Genomic DNA, 20,955 nt, shown 5'->3' with positions numbered 1-20,955 from the left:
AAAATAAGATTGTTGTTAGAGTATTAAATTTGACAGTAAAATAGTAGTCAAGTTCTCAGACTAATTTAAATTGGCTAAGTGAAATAAGCGAATATTCTAGAAAAATTAATGGTACTGGACAAAAAGCTGTTCCTAAAGTGTTAACTAAAATTTTTATTGGTAGTTCATCTCATGGTAAAATTGGGTAACATGTAATGAACCTAAAGTAGTCATATTTTAGTGCAAAAACTTAAAATTTAAAAGCTATCAAGACTACATTATAAAATTTCCAAAAGCCTCCTAATATTTAAATCAAAAAAGGGGGGATAGTAGAAGAATATCATGTAAGGAAAAATATCCGGTAAGTAAATTACATCTAGAAAATTTTTACTTTAGAAAATTAACTTTCATTTGTAATGCTAACAGCAAGACACCCATGAAAAACACACATGGTGTCAAAACAAGCCAAAGGAAAATCATTTGGGCAAAAAATGAAAAAGGATCCCAAGTCAAATTTATCGAAAAGATTTCTTTATTAACTTTTGGTCGAGAATATGTTTGTATATTTTCTGAAAACAACTCCAAGACCATGTGGATCCATGCAACAGAGAGGAATTGACAGGACTGCTCCAGCCATGAAGACAGAAGAGAAACAGTCCAGAGATGGAAGACGCTGACGACGCCTTGTCATACTAGCAGTCAGCAGCTGTGCGTCGCTGCAGGTTGCCCAGGACCAAACCAGAGAGGGTCGGACCTGCATTACCACCATTTGTCCACCATCAGAACTGAAATATCATTGCTGACATGTACACATAAGGAACTGTTTGACATTGAAATTGGGACTCAAAAGAACTGTTGGCCCAGAAAGAAACTCACTACAGACTGATTCATTTACCTCTCAGCATAACCATTATTGCTTGTCTCATTTTCGGTTCTTATAAGTGTATTTCTACTATCACATGATCTCACTCATCTAGGGGAAATAATGAACAACATAAACTGACAAATAAAAACAGACCCGGTGCTCTGACTGGTTTGGCTCAGTGGATAGAGCGTCGGCCTGCAGACTGGGGGGTCCCGGGTTCGATTCCGGTCAGGGGCATGTGCCTTGGTTGCGGGCACATCCCCAGTGGGAGGTGTGCAGGAGGCAGCTGATCGGTGTTTCTCTCTCATCGATGTTTCTGGCTCTCTGTCCCTCTCTCTTCCTCTCTGTAAAAAATCAATAAAATATATATTTAAAAAAAAAAAAAAAAAACAGACCCGGAGACAGGGAAGCATCGATCAGACTGTCAAACCTCAGAGGAAAGGTAGGGGAGGGTGGGGGTAAAAGAAAAAAAAAATTTGGCTCTCAAAAGAAATTTCAAAAATAAATAAATTTTAAAAAATGTGCATCTCTCCCTTCCTCTCTGAAATCAATAAAATATATTTTAAAAAACAAAAAACATGTGCAAATGATTTGAATAGATATATTTTCAAAGATACACAAATAGCCAATAAGCATGTGAAAAGATGGCCAACATCATTAGTTATTAGGGAAATATAAATCAAAACCTCAGTGAGCCCTAGCCAGTTTTCTCAGTGGTTAGAGCGTTGGCCTGCAGACTGCAGGCTCTTGGGTTTGATTCTGGTCAAGGGCATGTACCTCAGTCAGGCAGAGTACATGTGGAAGGCAAACAATTGATGTGTCTCTCTCATATTGATATTTCTCTTTCTCTGTCTCTCCCCCTCCCTTCCACTCTAGAATCAATGGAAAAAAAATATCCTTGAGAAAACAATATCCTGAAGTGAGGATTAACAAAACAAACAAAAAACCCGCCTCAATGAGATATCACTTTATACCCATTAGGATAGCTACAATAAAAGGCCGATAACAGGTATTGACAAGGATATTAAGAAATTGAAATTCTCATACTGATGGGAATGTAAAATGTTGTAGCCATTCTGGAAAATAGTTTGGTGGTTCCTCAAAATGTTAAACATAGAGTTGCCACTCTGGTCATGTAGCTTAGTTGTTAGGGTGTCTCTCTGAAATCAATAAACATATCCTCAGGTGAGGATTTAATATAACAATAATAAAAATAACTTGTATATAAATATTCATAGCTTATTTATAGTTATTCATAATAGCCAAAAAGTGGAAACAACACAAATATCCATTTTATTTGCCATGGATGGATAAACAAAATATGGTATATCTATACAATGGACTATAATTGGGCAATAAAAAAGAATGAAATATTGATACATACTATAATATGGATGACTTTGAAAGCATACTAAGTGAGCTTTGGCTGGGTAGCTCAGTTGGTTAGAGTGTGGTCCCTAAACACCAAGGTTGTGTGTTCAATCCCTGGTCAGGGCACATATAAGAAACAACAAATGGCCTGGCCAATGTGGCTCAGTGGTTGAGCATCAACTCCTGAATCAGGAGGTCATGGTTTGATTCCTGGTCAGGACATATGCATGTCTGGGTTGTGGGCCTGATCCCCAGTAGGGGGCATGCAGGAGGAAGCTGATCAATGACTCTCATCATTGATGTCTCTATCTCTCTCTTCCTATCCCTTCCTCTCTCTGAAATCAATAATAAAAAAGAAACAATAAATGGAACAACAAAACACTCTCTCTCCCTCTGAAATCAATAAATACATTTTAAAAATTAAGGTGCCCTGGCCAGTGTGGCTCAGTTGCTTGGAGCCTTGTCCCATGCACCAGAAGGTTGTGGGTTCGATTCCAGTCAGGGCACATACGTAGGTTGCTGATTTAAACCCCCTGGTTGGGGCAAATACAAAAGGTAACTGATCAATGTATCTCTCTCACACCTATGTTTCTTTCTCTCGCTCCCCCTTCCTCCCACTCTGAAATCAATTAAAAAATAAATAAAGATTCCTATATACATATCAAACTACCTCTTAGACATCACCACCTGGATATCCCAAAGTTACTTTAAATTCCAAATATCTAAAACTGAGCTCATGATCTTTCTTCTGAAAACTCACTCTTCCTCCTTAATCCCTTATTTCTATGAATGGCACCACCAGTGTTTCTCTTTTTTTTTTTTAAATATATTTTATTGATATTTTACAGAGAGGAAGGGAGAGGGATAGAGAGCCAGAAACATCGATGAGAGAGAAACATCGATCAGCTGCCTCCTGCACACCTCCCACTGGGGATGTGCCCGCAACCAAGGTACATGCCCTTGACCGGAATCGAACCCAGGACCCCTCAGTCCGCAGGCCGACGCTCTATCCACTGAGCCAAACCGGTTTTGGCGGCACCACCAATGTTTCACATGCTCAGCCAAAGACCTGGGAATCAGTCTAGGTATCTCCCACTTCCCCATCCCTTGTATACAATCTATCTTCAAACTTTGACCTAGATATCACTCAAATTCATCTACTGCTCTCCATTTTCACTGCCACCACCCTGGTCTAAGCCACCAGGATTTCTTATCTAGATTTCTGTTATACTCTCTTGAATAGTCTCTTGTTGCCACTCTTCCATTCTCTATCTCTGACACCCGCTGTTGAGTGAATGAATGAATATCATTAACCTCTCACTTAAAACCCTTCACTGGCTCTCCTTTGTACTTAGTTTAAGAACCAACTTCTGTCCGGCCAGTGTGGCTCAATGGTTGAGCATTGACCTATGAACCAGGAAGTTATGGCTCAATTCCCAGTCAGGGCACATGCCCAGGTTGCTGGGGCATGCAGGAGGCAGCCGATCAATGATTCTCATCATTGATGTTTCTATCTCTCTCCTTCATCCTTCCTGAAATAAATAAAAAAATATATATTTTTTTTAAAATATATTTTATTGATTTTTTTTATAGAGAGGAAGGGAGAGGAATAGAGAGTTAGAAACATCGATGAGAGAGAAACATCGATCAGTTGCCTCCTGCACACCTCCCACTGGGGATGTGCCCACAACCAAGGTACATGCCCTTGACCGGAATCGAACCCGGGACCCTTCAGTCCGCAGGCCGACGCTCTATCCACTGAGCTAAACCGATCAGGGCAAAAAAAAAAATATATTAAAAAAGAGCTAAATCCTTAAGATGTCTTGCAAAGGAAGGGCCAGCATGATCTATCCCCCTAACTACCTCCCTTTCCTCTTCCTCTATGTTTCTGCCCTCTTTGCACCTGAGAAAATCCTATATAATAATCCTATATAATAAAGAGGTAATATGCAAATTGACCATCACACCCTCACAAGATGGCTGCCTACTACTAGGCCAGCAGGGGGGTTGTGAGGGATGACCAAACTACTAAATAAGCACGCTGCGTGGGGCGACCAGGTTGGCAGGGGGGTTAGTGAGGGATGACCAAACAACTGAACAAGCAGGCTGTGTGGGGCAACCAGGCTGGCAGGGAGGTTAGTGAGGGACAACCAAATGACTGAACAGCAGGCTGTGTGGGGCAACCAGGCTGGCGGGGGGGCTGTGAGGGGCAACCAGGCTGGCAGGGGGGCAGTTAGGAGCAACCAGGCTGGCAGGGGGGCAGTAAGAGGTGACCAGGCCGGCAGGGGGGGCAGTTAGGGGCAACCAGGCTGGCAGCAGAGGGCTGTTAGGGGTGACCAGGCAGGCAGGCAGGTGAGCGATTAGGAGCCAGTGGTCCAGGATTGTGAGAGGGATGTCCAACTGCTGGTTTAGGCCCAATCCCAGGCAGTCTGACATCCCTCAAGGGGTCCCAGATTGGATAGGGTACAGGCTGGGCTGAGGGGACCCCCCTTTCCCCCATGCAGGAATTTCATGCACCAGGCCTCTAGTAAGTTAATAAGTAGCCATTCCCTTGGTACATTCTACTATGCACACCCCACTGGCTACTCCCAACAGCATTTGTCCTTACTTGGCAAAGTCCTACATATCCTTCAAGGCCCATTCTTAAAGTTTCCTTCTTTATGAAGACCTTGATTCCATCAGGGAGTTAGTTTCTTCTCTGTGCTCCCAAAGCATTTACCAGCTACCTCTATTCCACATTAATGATCACTATCTGATAATTCTGTTATCTGAAGTTATTGGGAGTGTGATTCTTCTGTTAGTTGAATCTTACTTGTGGTGGATTTTTCCTTGTGTATTTCATTAGTTTTTTCCTTTTAAATTAGTTAATGTTTGGAAGAGCTTTATATATAGGAATTCTATGTAGTCTGCAATGGGGGATGGGTGGAGGGATTTGCATTTGTCTCTGCTAGGCATCTGAGAGAGTTTTGGAGTAGGTCTCCTTTTATATTGATTTCTCAGCCTCAGAGATTCCCAGCCATGCAGGTGATATAAATATGAACTCCAGACACACTGAGGTCAGGTATGTGGTTTCAAATTCTCAGGAAATAGTTTTTTTCCCCACCTAAAGACCAAGTCAAGACAAACTCATAGGACACGGATTTTTGTCTCCTTTGCTAGTAATCAGATGTTTGTTTGCTTCTCCCTAGTCCACTCTTTCACTGTGGGTATAGACCTTCAAGGGTCCTAGTTTATTAAGAACCTCAAATTTCATGTAAGCTCAAGGCTTCATCTCCCCAATTGTCTGTTAAAATCCAAACTATTGCAAGTCCTGTTTAAAAGGATGTTTATTGTGTTTATTTCCAGCATTTCCATGTGTGTAGCAGGAAGTTCCAGATATTTTCAGAAAAGGAAGTCCAACTCAATACTTAGTAGACAGAATGTCATTGTCTGTTTACTTATCTATTTTCCCCATGAGTATCAAGCTCTGAAAGGGCAGGATCTGGGTTTGACTCATATCTGGGTCAAGACGACGACCCTAGACACAGGAAAATTTGCTCAGTGCATTTGTTGATCCCAAACCTCCACTCAGACACTTCTAGAGATAGGGAGAGCTCATTTTCTCCCAAAGTAGCCTTTTCTTTGGAAAGGGTTGTGTTATCTGGGTGACCATTTGACTAATGGGGGACAGCCTGGCCCTCATATCTGTTCATCCTTCCCAACACTCAGCTTGTCCACTCAGATTCTATAGGGGGCTGGGTATCAGTGCCTGAATGATCCCAGTGATAACTGGGACTTTGAACTTTGATTCAGGAGGAAGTACATGGGCTAGTCCTAAATGTAAACCTAAAGCTCTTATGCACCACTAGAGGCCCGGTGCATGAAATTCGTGCACTGGGGGGAGGGAGGGTCCCTCAGCCCAGCCTGCACCCTCTCCAATCTGGGACCACCTGTGGGATCGGGCCTAAACCAGCAGTCGGACATCCCTTTCACAATCTGGGACTGCTGGCTCCCAACTTCTTGCCTGCCTGCCTGCCTGATCACCCCCTAACCACTCCCCTGCCAGCCTGATTGACACCTAACTGCTCCCCTGCTGGCCTGATTGCCCCCAACTGCCCTCCCCTGCTGGCCTGGTCCCCCCCAACTGCCCTCCCCTGCAGGCCCGGCCACCCCCAACTGCCCTCCCCTGCAGGCCCGGCCGCCCCCAACTGTCCTCCCCTGCTGGCCTGGTTGCCCCTAACTGCGTTCCCCTGCTGGCCTGATCACCCACAACTTCCCTCCTCTGCCAGCCATCTTGTGGTGGCCATCTTGTGGTGGCCATCTTGTGACCACATTGGGGCAGCCATCTTGTGCAAGGGCATGACAGTCAATTTGCATATTACCTCTTTATTATATAGGAGGATTAGTAGAAGTCTAAACTGGCACAATACTTTGGGAGAGCAATTCAACAGCATCTATTTAAAATTGAAATATGTATACCTATCATCTTACAATTCACTTCTCTGAATCTATTCTAGTCATACAAGAATAGTCACTAGAGCATTGTTTGTGATAGCAAAAAGATTGAAAACCACCCAAATGTCCATCAATAAGTGATCAACTAAATAAGCTATCTAACAGCCATACAATGGGAAACTGTATGACAGTTTTTCTTTAATGAGGTATATCTACATGACATAGGTAGAACCCTAAGTCATATTTCTGAGTGAAAAATGTGAGTCTGCAGGACAGAGTATATAAATATGTAGAAACAAAATAACTTACAAGTAGTATAAATTGTTACATCCTGGAAGCTATTTGGCAATATCTATCAACTTTACATTGCTACTTAAACTTTTTAGATAATCTCAATCTACTAATCCCTACTGATAGATATTCTTACAAGTAAATATGCAAAATAATGGATAAAAATATTAATTGCAGTATCATCTGTAGTAATAAAATATTGGAAACAACTTTTCTTTCATTAGGAGAATGGTAAATACTATGCATACTACAATGGGATACAATGCAGGTGTGAAAAAGAATGAGGTTTGCCCTAGCTGCTTTGGCTCAGTGGATAGAGTGTTGACCCACAGACTGAAGGGTCACAGGTTCGATTCCGGTCAAGGATATGTATCTTGGTTTCAGGCTTGATCTCCAGGGCACATGTAGGAGGCAACCAAGTGATGTGTCTCTCTCATGTGTCTTTCTCACATTGATGTTTCTCCCTTTCCCTTCCTCTCTGACATCAATAAAAATATATTTTTAAAAAGTTTGCTTGGAATTTATACAATATTTATGTAAATTGTATCATTTAAAATACGTTTTAATTTTTAAAAAATATTTTTATTGATTTCAGAGATGAAGAGATAGAAACATCAATGATGAGAGAGAATCACTAATGAGCTGCCTCCTGCACACCCCCTGCTGGGGATCGAGCCCACAAACCAGGCATGTGCCTTGACTAGAATCAAACCCGGGACCCTTCAGTCCACAGGCCAACGCTCTATCCAGTGAGCCAAACCAGCCGGCACTACATTTTAATTTTTAAAAATCGACTTCAGATGGATAGTACAACCACCCCCAGGCACAGGAGTGAGGCTGACTCTCCTTCTGAAAGGAGGATTCATGTCATGCCCTTTGTCTCACCTGCTTTCCCTAAGGACACCCTTGCTCAGGAGGAGGCACCTGGGCTGTTCCTGGCATCATTCCAAAGAGCCTTGTCTGTCACCTCTCACCTACTTGGCTCCCTGTCCCTAGTATTCTGGGCTGAGAACCAGAGTCAATTGACCATAGGGTCATATTTCCAGAAGTCCTGATCGATGTGAGGTTGAGCAAGGCAGCCCAGAAAAATTGGGACAGCTGGCTCCGACCTCTTACCTCTCTGTTCAACCCCTTCAGTACCCCACCACTCTTTCTCCCACCTCCAAAAATATATTTCTCTTTCAGTCCATTCAGTGAAAAGAGGTCATCTGAAGAACCCATCCAACTAGATATGCAGGAATTTAGTGTAAGGGCTCTGGAGCCAGGCTGACAGGATTCATATCCCAGTCTGTCACTTAGTAGCTGTCAAACCTTTGGCAGATAACTCGAACTCTCTGTGCCTCAGTTTCACAACCTGCAAGATATAGATAATAAGAGTAGCTCCCTGTCAGGATTATTGTGAAGCTGTAATGAGAGATTACATGAAAAACCTTTAGAACACCTGGAACGTAGAAAGCAATCAATAAATATTAGCCATGATTATTAATACTTATGCAAATACATTTTTATTTTTTATTTCTATTTTTTAAACATATTTTATTGATTTTTTACAGAGAGGGAAAGAGAGTTAGAAACATCGATGAGAGAGAAACATCGATCAGCTGCCTCCTGCACACCTCCTACTGGGGATGTGCCCGCAACCAAGGTACATGCTCTCTTTTTTAAAAAAAAATATATATTTTATTGATTTTAGAGAGGAAAGGAGAGGGAGAGAGATAGAAACATCAATGATGAGAGAGAATAATTGATTGGCTGCCTCCTGCACGCCCCCTACTGGGGATCGAGCCCACAACCCGGGCATGTGCCCTTGGCCGGAATCGAACCTGGGACCCCTCAGTCCGCAGGCTGACACTCTATCCATTGAGCCAAACCAGCTAGGGCCAAGGTACATGCTCTTGACCAGAATCGAACCTGGGACCTTTCAGTCCGCAGGCCGATGCTCTAATCCACTAAGCCAAACTGGTTAGGGCTACGCAAATACTTTTTTAAAGGACAGCGCTAAAAAGCTTCAAAGGCTCCTTCAGAAGAAAAATTAAATCTGGCAAGTCAATAAGTCACCTGTATTAAACATCAAGGAGGCATTAGTCACTAGCTTTCTAATTTGACTCAAATCAGGAATAGTTATGACAGAGGAAGTTCTTGAACAAAAAAAATCTAAGGAAAATGATGTTCTGACCCAAATCTGTGACAACTTCATTTCAAACATGGGAAAAACATCTGACCTGGGAATTTATGAACTGCTGACTTTGCCCTTCTCAAATGAGTTGGTCAATGTTGATTTTGTGCATGTAGGTCAGTGATTATATTGTATTTTCTTAACTAAATTGAATAAGTATACTTTAATGTTGCCTTTTTATACTTTTTAAACCAATTTAGTTGAGGTGTAATGTGAGTTTTGACAAATATAGGTTGTCCCCCAAAATGTATACACATATTTTGAATAATTATACAGGCCGTGTTTATTAAAATACATTTCATTTTTTAAATTGAGCTATCAGCTGTTAAAGTGTGCATACATTTTTGGGGGACACCCTGTATATGCACCCATCCAACTAGATTAAGTATACAGACAGGAAATATTGAGCATTTCTATCACTGCAGAATAGTCCCTTGTTCCCCTTTGTAGTCAGTCCTCCCACCACCCCCAAGCAGCTATTGATCTGCTTTGTTAGTACATATTACTTTTACCTGTTCTAGAAGTTCATATGAATGGAATCATATGATATGTACTCTTTTTTTTAAATATATTTTATTGATATTTTACAGAGAGAAAGGAAGAGGGATAGAGAGCTAGAAACATCAATGAGAAACATCGATCAGCTGCCTCCTGCACACCTCCCACTGGGGATGTGCCCACAACCAAGGTACATGCCCTTGACCGGAATCGAACCTGGGACCCTTCAGTCCGCAGGCCGACGCTCTATTCACTGAGCCAAACCGGTTTCGGCTGATATGTACTCTTTTGCATCTGGTTTCTTCTGTTCAGCCTTGTGTTTTGAGGTCCATCCATATTTTTTGCAGGTATTAGCTTATTCCTTTTTTAAATGCTTAGTATAGTCCATTGGATGAATATACTACAATTCTGTTAACTTTATATACTAGATTTTAAAGTATATATATTTTGTTATTGATTTCAGAGAGGAAGAGAGAGGGAGTGAGAGATAGAAACATCAATGATGAGAGAGAATCATTGATCAGCTGCCTCCTGCTCGCCCCTACTGGGGATTGAGCCAAAACCAGGGCATGTGCCCTTGACCAGAATCGAACCTGGGACCCTTCAGTCCACAGGCCAATACTCTATCCACTGAGCCAAACTGGCTAGGGCTATATATACTAGATTTTGAGAGAATACAGGTTGAATGTATTTGAACTCAAGGAGAGAGTGAAGCGGTAAGAACTGCCGCAAGTTCCTGTCCTATTCCTTATCCCTTTCATTCTTTCCTTCTGTTACCCTGCACAAGTCCTTCCCCCTCATCTAGGCTTCAGTTTCCTCATCTGTAAACTTAGTCCACTAAATGATGTTTAAATAACCATTCCATGCAATTCCATTACAGGTGGAAAGGTTTATTCTCCTATAAGAAGGCACTTTTTTTTTTTTTTAAGGTTCACAGGTAAGGTCCTGCCTTCAGGAGCAAAGTAGGCCCAGTGAATTCCTCTGGCAGAAAAGGGAGGGCAGTATCCACAGAAAACCAGACAAGCAATGGAGAATAAGCAGGGAGTCTCCAGGCAACTCCAGGAATTGATAGATATTTACACTCTATTCAGAACCTCTATCCCTGGTTTTTCTGCCAAAAACTCCTGGCGGTAAACTCTTGGCTGGAATCAAGGGAGTTGGACCAATAGAATTTCATAGAATAGGAGGGCTTCTGAGGACAGAGAGCAGGCCATGGAGAAGACTAAGGCTGCCATTCTGGGCCCAGAGGGTAGGTAGGTGAAACCAAGGGAAAGGATGAGGGGAACAGCTTGATCCAGAGAACGGATCAGAATCTTTGAAAGATACCATTGAGCCCAGATACCTCCATTACCCAAATAAATCCCAGGGTCCCACATGGCTCAGGCTTACCACCTTCAATGTCATGGATTCTTAGAGAGAGAGGAAGGGAGAGGGGGAAAGATGGAGCCCCACACAGGGGACAAAGCTGCAACTGAGCATGTACCCTTGACCAGAATTGAACAGGCAACCTCCTGGTGCACAGGCAACACCCAGATGAGCCACACCAGCCAGGGCAAATCTCCCCACCCCCACTTTTTTTAGATTCCCTACCTAGACTCTCGATTCCAATAATTACAAGCTGTTGTTGTTCCTTATGATTAAGCTCCTATCACCTTGGCTTATTTACTATCCTAAAATTAATCTCCCTGTATTATAATGTCTCTATGTTTCTGTTTACACTGAATGAGATTCTCAAGTACAGAAAAGGTATGTCTCCCAGAAGGTAAGTGGGCATTCCTGAGTGTGTGGTGAGCTGAGAGCACGTAGTGCTCGAAGAGACAGGAAAATAATGTGTTTGGGGACCTCTGAGGAGAGAGGTTACTTTCTCCCAGAGAGATCTTAGAGAACTTCCTGGAGGAAGTGCCATTTGGCTAATAGATATCCTGGAGTTATATCCCACATATTCAAATTATTCAATTTCAACTATATGACTTTGGCAAAAGAAACAAGATAGAAAAAAATCATTGTTTCACCAAGCCAGAGTGGCTCAGTGGTTGAACATCAACCTATGAACCAGGAGGTCACTATTTGATTCCTGGTAAATGCTCTATCCCCAGTGGGGGCGTGTAGGAGGCAGCCAATCAATGATTCTCTCTCATCATTGATGTTTCTCTCTCTTGCTCCCTCTCACTTCCTTTCTGAAATCAATAAAAATATATTTTTAAAAAATCATTGTTCCAAGTTATAACACTTTTAATGAGCTTCACAAAAATATTTGCACTAAGACAAAATATACTAGAGTAAGATTAGTAACTCAAGCTGCCTCTTAATTTTTATGCAAAAACTTTTTCAACATATGTGTTGCAGTTTTCTATTGTTGTGTAACAAACCTCTACAAACTTAGGGGCCTAAGACAGTGGTCGGCAAACTGCGGCTCACTCGCGAGCCACATGCGGCTCTGTTGACTAATGAATTTGCCGACCACTGACCTAGACTCTCGATTCCAATAATTACAGGCTGCTGTTGTTCCTTGTGATTAAGCCCCTATCCCAGTGGTTGGCAAACTAATTAGTCAACAGAGCCGCAGTTTGCCGACCACTGGCCTAAGACAACACCCATTTAATTGGGGTGATCACTTCATAAGATATATAAATGTCTAACCACTATGTTGCACACCTGAAACCAATATAAATATTGTATATCAACTGTAACTGAAAAATTAAAAAAATTTTAAATAAGATGTGCCACATTAAATATTTAAAAAAAAGAGAGACGACACGCATTTATTAGTTCACAGTTCTATAAGTCAGAAGTCAAGGCACAGCTTATGAGTTCTCTGCTCCAGGACACACAAGGCTGAAATCAAGGTGTTGGCCAGCTGTGTCTTCATCTGGAGACTCAACTAGGGAAAGTTTGGCTTCCAGGCTCCCTCAGATTGTTGGCAGAATTCATTTTCTTGTGGCCATGTTACTGAGATACCCATTTTCTTGCTCTCTACTGGGGACCACTCTCGGCTTCTAGAGACCCCTCCTGAATCCTTGCTATGTGGCCACCTATGTGTTCCTTCAAGGCTAACATGGGCGTGTTAGGCAAAAAAACTGTATATTTTTCATATGTAGGCTTTATAACTTTTATCCTATTTATTATTGCACACACACGTATATACTATATTTCTAAGCACAATTAAAGATACAGAAATATGCACTCGTTCTTATTAGCTCGGTGATCTTGGGCCTCAGCAGTTTGAGCCCCAATTTCCTCATCTGTAAAATGGGGATAACAACAGAGTCCATCTTGGAGAGTTATAGGCACAAAGTAAATACTAGATAAATATAAGCCTCTGATTAGTCCTGAATAGAGAGGGTATAGACACAGGAGATGAGGTAGGTAAGTGGACAGGGTTCCGAAGGAGGAGGATTTTGCATCAGCAGGAAGGCTGATGGTGGTTTAGAGTGTGATCATTTGCACAGGGTGTGTGTGTGTGTGTTGACAGGATAAACAGAGTGGGTGAGGGCAGCTTCAATTATGCCTCCTGTTGTCACTTACTGAATGCTTACTGTGTACCAGGTACCATGAGAGGATGCCTGGCCAGCAGTGTGAATTGCATCTGGAAATGGTAGGGAGGCAAGGAAAAGCTGTGAGCAGAAAAGGATAGGGCTCTGAGCTTTAGGGGAATCCATTTGCTCCCAGAAGAGTGGCTGGGAACACTGCTGTCCACTCTTTCCTCCCCAGCCTCAAAGCTGGAGGGAATGCAACTATTTCCCTTCAAAAGTTCCAAATGTGTGAATTCATGCAGGGCACTCACTCCAAAGCAGCTCACATGGGTACTTGTCCACACTCACAGCACACCCATGGAACACCAAAGTCACCACCCCACCCTCACACTATGAACAGATGGATTAAAACTAAGACAGGCATTTGGCTTCCTGCCACCTGCCTCCTCTTCCTGAAATGAATCCTGTCCTGACCCCATCACTTCATCATCAGGGACAGTAAGCACATTTCACACAAACAAACACAGATGCTTGGAGGTTGGGAATGGAGTACTGTTTAGAAAGCTTGTAGCCAGCCATCTTGCAGATGGGAAACTGAGTCTCAGACAAAGAAAGTGACTTGCACAGGGCCAGGCAGTGAGCCCGGGATTAATAGAACCATAATTGAAATCTGGATTTACTGACAATCAGACCACAGTTTTTCATGGTGTACTCACACACATACAGAGTTACCCTCAATTCAGACATCTCTGGGTTGAATAACAAAGCTTTTTGAGTAGGATATGGCCCCTTGTTAAAATATAGGCTTATCTGTTGGGGGAATTTGTGAGTATGTCTACTTTAGGTGGCTTTGCCAATTCAATTTCTTCCCATCTCTGTCTCAGTTTCTTCATCAGTAGAATGGGAAAGATCTATATTAGGGGATTCTTGTGAAGGTTAAATGAGTTATCAACACAGGCAAGGGATTAGAATAGTACCTAGCACATAGAAATCCCAGTCGTCATTATGCTGTGTTAAGGAGTGTGGTACTTTGAGAGCCACAGAAGGTTTTAGAAGAGGCAAGTAGTGTGACAGGAAAGGCACGTTAAGGATTATTTAGTTTAAGTCAACAAGGAGGTCAAGAGAGGGTATGAAGTTAACAGGAAGTAGATGTGATGGGCAGAGACTCAGGGTTGCACTGAATGAGGATACTTTGGTAATACCACTCCAGGGGCCAAAACTCCTCCCTCTGGAAACCTCTGGGTATTATTTCCTGGCTCCTTCTCCTAGTTGCTAGGGCTGAGGAGTCCCTCTGGGGTTTCAGACTAGGCAGGGACAGGATTTTCTCACCAGAGCATGAAGCTCTGGCCTAACTCTCCCCCGCCCCCATTGGGCCAGATGGGCAGCTCTCAGACCCACCCCACCAACCTTGATTTACTGAGAGAGGGCCCAGAATCTCTGGCCCTGGAGATTCTGAGGATGGGTATTTGTGGTCTCTCTCCAGCCATTGGGAGACCTGGGAGCCTAGAGCATGGGATTGGCAGAATCCTGAGGGAGGAAAGTTTGACTCTTTGGACATGTTAAGCTTACAGATAAGAAAATTGAGACCCAGAGAGGTAACATCACTTATTTTAGGTTACACAGCAAGTTTAGGGTAGTCAGGACAGGGCCCTGTCTCCTGGAAGAGGCTGAAGCACTCTGGGGGTTGTTGTGAAGATCTAAACACATATACGTATGGTGCTATAGCACAGTGTCTGGCACTCAGTAAGTGTTCATGAAATGTCAGCTAATGGTCTGGCAGTGGCAACAGCAGGTACTCAATAAATGTTGAATGCATTCTTGAATATGCATCCACATACTAACAGTAAGATTTTTGAGCCTCATTTTCTCTGCATGTAAATCTGGACTAATAATCCTTGTCTTGTCACTTTTCTGTCCAGCCCCCAGTAGCAACAGATTAAATAAAGTGTGTAAACTTCCAGTACAGAGCAGTGTCTCTAGGTCAATGTTTATTCAGCCCAGAGCAATTCCTCTCCAAGTCCTACTCTGTAAAATTTCTCCTCAGCAAACCAACTCCTCTACACTCCCAGAACTAGGAAAGGGGCAAGTCCCCCCACCTCTCAAACCTGCCCAGCTGAGGCAAAGTGGGTGAGAAAACAGAGAATGTGTAGGGGTGAGGAGGTGAGACTTATAAAAGGGAGGGCCAGCAAGAAGACAAGTGGTGGGGAGGATGGAGGTGCACATACGTGGTGTGGAATTGAGGAGTACAGATCGGTGGATTTGGATATAGTATACAAGTGAAAGGATCTGGGGGGCAGAGGGAGGTGTGAGGGCGCTAGGATATAAGGAGGGAGTGCAGGAAGATGGGGGTTCCATAGGAAGGAGTTGGGATCTTCTCACTGAGAGATCTGTGGGTCACCCTGGGGCAGGGGACCCAAGCTCCCAGCAGTCGCACTTCCCGGCGGCACCCCGAGGCTCGGAGTTGGGCTCCAAGCCTGGAGCACAAGTCAGCGAACAGTGGAGGAGGCGGGGAGGGGGATCCGCAGCCTGGGATTGGTCACCGCTCCGCCCGCCAGTGACGCGAGGCGGGCGGGCCCCTTTGTGACGTCACAATCAGCTGTTTGAACGTTCCAATTTGTGCTGCGAGCCCAGCAGCAGCGGGTGCACTCACTCAAAGCCCCGCGGGCGAGCGCAGCAGCTACGGGAGTCCCACGCGTAGCCCCGCCGCCTCCCTGACCAGCCCCCGCGATGCCGTCCGGCCTGTGATCAGCCGCCGAACCCCGCCGTTCCGCCGAACAACTACCTCAGCGCCACCCGGCCCGCCGCACCGCCTGGGTACCCCGGTGAGTCCCGACCAGCTTTGGCTAGGAGGCTCCCCCGCGCCCCCAGCTCCTGGGTCTTTGTTTGTCTCCGACAGCGGCCGCCGGGGCCACATTCCCGTCTCCCGATTGGCTGCCGCATGCCTGGTAGACCATGACGTCTCTCTATTTGCATTTGACATTGAAACGTCACTAAGGCCAGCCCCGCCCTTGCCCCCCACAGCTTCCCCCCCGCCCCCCCGCTTCGGGTCGCTTGTCCTCCCTTGACCCGGTGGTCGCTGGGTTGGGACTGGGCCCATGGGTGAGATAAGCTGAAAAGCAGTGGAGACTGGAGGGGCCTTGGCAGTTTCCTGCGTTAATCCAGGGGTTGGGGTCATGCTCCCCTACTTTCTCCTTGTGACTTGAGAGGGGCTCAGATACGTTGTTGTTGGTGGGGTCGATGGAGCTGAAGGGAGTCCTGGAGTTCCAGCCCCATGTCTTGGGGCAGCGCCAGATGGTGGCGGAATCCCCTTCCTGCACCTCCGGGACAAACATAACATCCTCCTAATCTCTGACGTGTATGTGGGCTTTATCTGACTTAACTCCCAGCCCCCAAACTAGGGCTCTTAGATCCCATTTCATGGAAGGGGAAACTGAGGCCCAGAGAAAGGAAGTGGCTTATTCCCCATCATGCAGCCAATTAGAGTCATGCCTGCTGAGTGAGTGACAGATGCATTAGCCATGGGCACGTGCCTAGTAGGAACTCAATACAAGTAACAAGTTACACATCCTATCACTGAGAACACTACTTTGGACCCAGTACCATCCAAATTTGATAGGGCTCGTAGGTCTCCTCACTCCTGGGTCTTTTTCCAGGGGTTCTTTGGAGACTGGGTCCATTTTGTTGGTCTGACCCTCACTTTGTACCTTGGAGTCCCACAGCCCAATAAAATTGCTGTCTCCCAGCTGTTTTGACCCTCAGTCATTAGCTGTATCAGGGTGTCTCCAGAGCTGATGTTGGAGTCAGGGTGAGGGGTGAGAGCTTGGCCCTTCATCACCTCCCCAACACCCAGAGTTATCAGATAGAAGGACATGACCTGGCCTAGTGCTGGTGAATATAAGATTTGTGTTGCCCCTCTCTGCTCTTGGAGAGAGGCAGGAGAAAGGGCAGAAGAGAGCTTCTGACTTTCTAAGTGGATGGGCCTATAGTTGGATGGGCTTTGCTCAAGGATGGGCTGGGGTAGAGGTTGCTTGGGGCTCAAGTGCTATTCTGGGCACAGCTGCTGCAGTTATTAAAGGGAATGGTTCTCCCTGAAGCAGGGCTGGGAATGTGAGAACCAGGAAGCTGGCAGGGCTGGGAAAGAAAACTCAGGAGACTCCCCAGTGGTCATGAGAGGGGCGGGCACTGGCTGGCTGCTGCTGCTACTCTTGGCTCTGTCACTGACTTGCTGTGTGACCTCGGGCAGGCAGCTCTCTCCCCACCCCAGCCTTCTTACCTCAATCTGTCTGTAATTTGAGGAGGCTCAGAGCAGGCTCTGGTACATAGTGGGTGCTCTGGAAAATGCATGATAAACCTTGGTGTCAGGAAGCCCACACCCTTTTACAGCTGGGCAGGGGTGTCAGAGGGGAGCAGTGACTTGATCAAGGTCTGACCTCTCTATCTCTTCGGCATAATGAATATTTTGGGGCACTATTTGCACTGTTTTTCTATGTACATTCTGGACTGGATGCTCAGTGAGTGACCTGGGGCTAGGCCTGCCCTGAGAGACTTATGTCCTCTAATCCTCGGGTTGTGAAATGGACTGGATGAATATGATAGTCCCTGAAAGAGTTCTTAACTTCTTTACCTTTTCAGTGGAAAGAGGGGGGTGGGCGGGTTCTTCATCAAGGCCCCAATCTTCCCTTCCTTCAGGAAGGGTCAAACTTTCTGGATTTTTGGTAACAGAGTCACTAATGCCTTCCTGTGGCTACAGGTGGTTTGGGATATGTGGCTTGTGCTGGGCAGGTACTAGTTGGGATGGCTCAACCTTTCATAATCCCCATAGATCTCCCACCAGGGAAGCCAGCACCCAGGGAGCACTTCCTTCTGGAGCCTACTGTGAGTCTGCATATGTGGGAATACTCTCAGGATATGGAGTTTAGGAGATTCTGTGGCAAGTGTGAAAACATACCCAGGGAATAGGAGAGGTAGTCACAAGCACATAAATATCCCAGGTGGGTTAACAGAGTAGAATGCCTTCAGGGAATGGAAGTGTGGACATGCCCCAGAAAGTTCTATAGGAAGTGTGGAAACATCCTTCAAGGAAGGTGACAAATGGCCCAATAGCAAAATTACTGATCATCTTCAGGGGGGAGCGTCAAGCTTTAGGGACATCCAGAGAATACCCCAAGCCCAGGTCTAGTCCTGAGATAGGCTGAGGTAGGAAGAGGAGCAGATGTATAGCCACCTCCTTGGTGTCTGCATTCCTGAAGTAAGAGGTCTCCTTCCTCATCTTCGCCCAAGGAAGGACTGACTGAGGCCTTGGATCCTGGTCTAACCCTCAGTGCTAATCCTTAAGGGCTCTTGGGGTGTGATATCTCCCTCCCTCCACTATCACCTCCCTCTGACCTGTTGTCTCCCTGGGGCCAGGCAATATGATCTTCTTCCTAGCCAGGGATACTGCCCTTGAGCAGAGGCTTGAGAATAAGGGGTAAGAAGGGGGAGGGCCTGTGGGAATAGGATCTTCAAGCTCATTTTCACAGACAGAACTGAGGTCCATGCAATCACACGGTAGCGGTTCTGTGAGATTTTTGCAAGCCAGCACTTTTCAAGCCATACAAGTAGTCCTGCTTGGGAAATCATGATGGAAACCAAGGTCCTTCTCCCAGAAAAATACACATGAACCATGGCCTTTGGCCACCAAGTTAAAAATGCCTAATCCAGACAGACACCCAGCAAAGGCAATGGAATATCGTGATTATGGTGCTGCCTCTGGCATATGACTACATGGGTTCAAATACTACCTCTTTGTCTTATGATCTGTGAAACTTGGGGCAAGTTACTTTACTTCTCTGAGCCAGTTTCTTCACCTGTAAAAGAGGGATAATAATTATACTCACTTCCTAGAGTTGTTGTGAGGATTACATCAGGTAATAGAAGTAAAGTGCTTAGTAGAGTACCTGGCACATGAATGTTAGCAATATTATGATGATGATAAATAATCACAACATTGGGCAATTTCTTCCTTGCTTGGAGAACTCCTATTTACCCTTCAAGATCCAGCTTGGATGTCCAATCCTCTGGAAACCTTCCTTGACAGAGTCTGGTCACATATACCACTCTTTCCATTTCCCTAAAGCACACAATAACATTGATAATAACTAGGTGATTAATGTATTGAATGCTTACCCTGGCCAGATACTGTTCTAAGTTCTTTGTGTTTGGCTCCTTTAACTCTTATTAGACCCTAGAGGAGAATACTGTTATTAGCTCATTTAATTCTTATAAGGGCCAAGAGGAGGGTACTGTTTTCATCGCCATCTGACAGATGAGAAACTAAAGCACAGGTAAGTTAAATTACTTCCTAAGGTCACACAGAAAATAGAAAAACCTGAAAGCAGGCTAACCTACCAGAAAGCCCACACACTGCAAATCTTCCCCACACCTCCCTGCTGTACTCTGATCTGGTCTGGGGACTGGGGGTAGTATCCCCAGCCAGGAGCAGAGGTAGACTTCAGTCAGTGGTGACTCTGACTCCTCTCTGCCTCCCAGGTTTTTGCACTGCTTTAGAGCACCCCCCACCCCGAGACCGCTTCACTCTCCCAACATGTTCCAGCGCCTCACCAGCCTGTTCTTCAGCAACCCCCCGCCCCCTGAGGACCTCGACTGCCCCCGAGCCTTCGTCTCGGAGGAGGATGAAGTGGACGGCTGGCTTATCATTGACTTGCCGGGTGAGGCCTAGGTCCGGGCCAGGACTCTTAACTCCTGGCCCTGTAAAGGTCAGATGGCCAAGCAGCGGCGGGAAGGGAGCTGCTAGGCGATTGGGAGAGTTCCCTCAGGTCTACTGGGCAAACTGGGGCTGAGACAGTGACATTGGAGGTGGGTACAGGGTTCCATCCCATGCAAGCCGGGCCGTCTTCTGGCAGCGCAGTGTCGGGGCCCTAGCGAGACTCTTGGCCCGTGGGTGCCCGTGGGCGCGACGGGCAGAGCTGCGGGTCTGACTAACGATGCCCTTTCTCTCCCCACCCCCCTGTGTCCGGTGTGTGTGTGTCCCGCCCCGCTGCGCCTCCTCCCCCGCATGGCTCCCCCTCCCGCGCCCCTGTAGACAGCTACGCGGCTCCACCCAGTCCCGGGGCCGCGCCTGCCCCTGCGGGCCGCCCTCCGCCCGCACCCTCCTTGATGGACGAGAGCTGGTTTGTTACCCCTCCCGCCTGTTTTACTGCAGAAGGGCCCGGACTCGGGCCCGCCCGCCTCCAGAGCAGCCCCCTGGAGGACCTCCTCATCGAGCACCCCAGCATGTCCGTATATGTCACCGGCAGCACCATAGTGCTGGAGCCTGGACCCCCTTCCCCGCACCCCGACGCGGACCTGCCTGACGGCGACCTTAGCGAAGGGTGAGCGGGCTGGGGCGGAGGCCGGTCGGTCCTTGAGGCTTGGGAAGCAGCCCAGGTGCAAGGACGGGGCCTTTAGAGTGCAGTCTTTGACGCAAAGGGTCAGGCCTACAGGCCCGGACAGGGCTAGGGCGGGTCTGAGGGTAAAGGGGCGGGGCTTTAGATGGGGAGGCGTGGCTCAAAGTCTTGGGGCGGGTTATGGGGTTGGAGGGGCAAGGCCAGAACGTCTTCTAGAGGCTTTTACAAAAGGCAAGGGCCGAATTGGAGTTTGGAGTTGAATCCTCCCTGGGGTCCGGTTTTTACCTGACACGGGGCTTAAAACCATGGAGGTATCCCCAGGTTAGCTTGGAGGAAGGGCTGGTATCCTCAAGACGGGCGTTGGGCGCCCCCTTCTGAACTGAGACAGCACTGCGCCAGGGCGAGGGTGCGGGAACCCGGTGGGAAGAGTCTGGGCTCATCTTCGCTCCGCTCGGTCGGGCCCTGACCTGGCCCTGCTCTGTT

General features: G+C 46.1%; 1 protein-coding gene across 2 annotated transcripts in view; it reads left to right on the top strand.

Annotated features, from left to right (window-relative positions):
- The window catches only part of TP53INP2 (tumor protein p53 inducible nuclear protein 2), a 31,426-nt gene that overhangs the window by 5,438 nt on the left and 5,033 nt on the right, over positions 1-20,955 (top strand). The window contains exons 1-3 of one of the 2 annotated variants that reach the window (XM_080684288.1): positions 15,675-15,909; positions 19,616-19,794; positions 20,169-20,457. In XM_080684288.1, the coding sequence (XP_080540414.1) occupies positions 19,671-19,794; positions 20,169-20,457 (413 nt within the window). In that variant the 5' untranslated portion in view covers positions 15,675-15,909; positions 19,616-19,670. Of the gene's footprint in view, positions 1-15,674; positions 15,910-19,615; positions 19,795-20,168; positions 20,458-20,955 lie in introns of those variants that run through there. The other variant, XM_080684287.1, reaches the window with a different exon arrangement.

The sequence above is a fragment of the Plecotus auritus genome (genome assembly GCF_963455305.1).
Source record: "Plecotus auritus genome assembly, chromosome: 8".
NCBI lineage: Eukaryota > Metazoa > Chordata > Mammalia > Chiroptera > Vespertilionidae > Plecotus > Plecotus auritus.
Note: the sequence above shows the minus strand (reverse complement) of the source record. Positions and strands in the feature narration are given on the sequence as shown.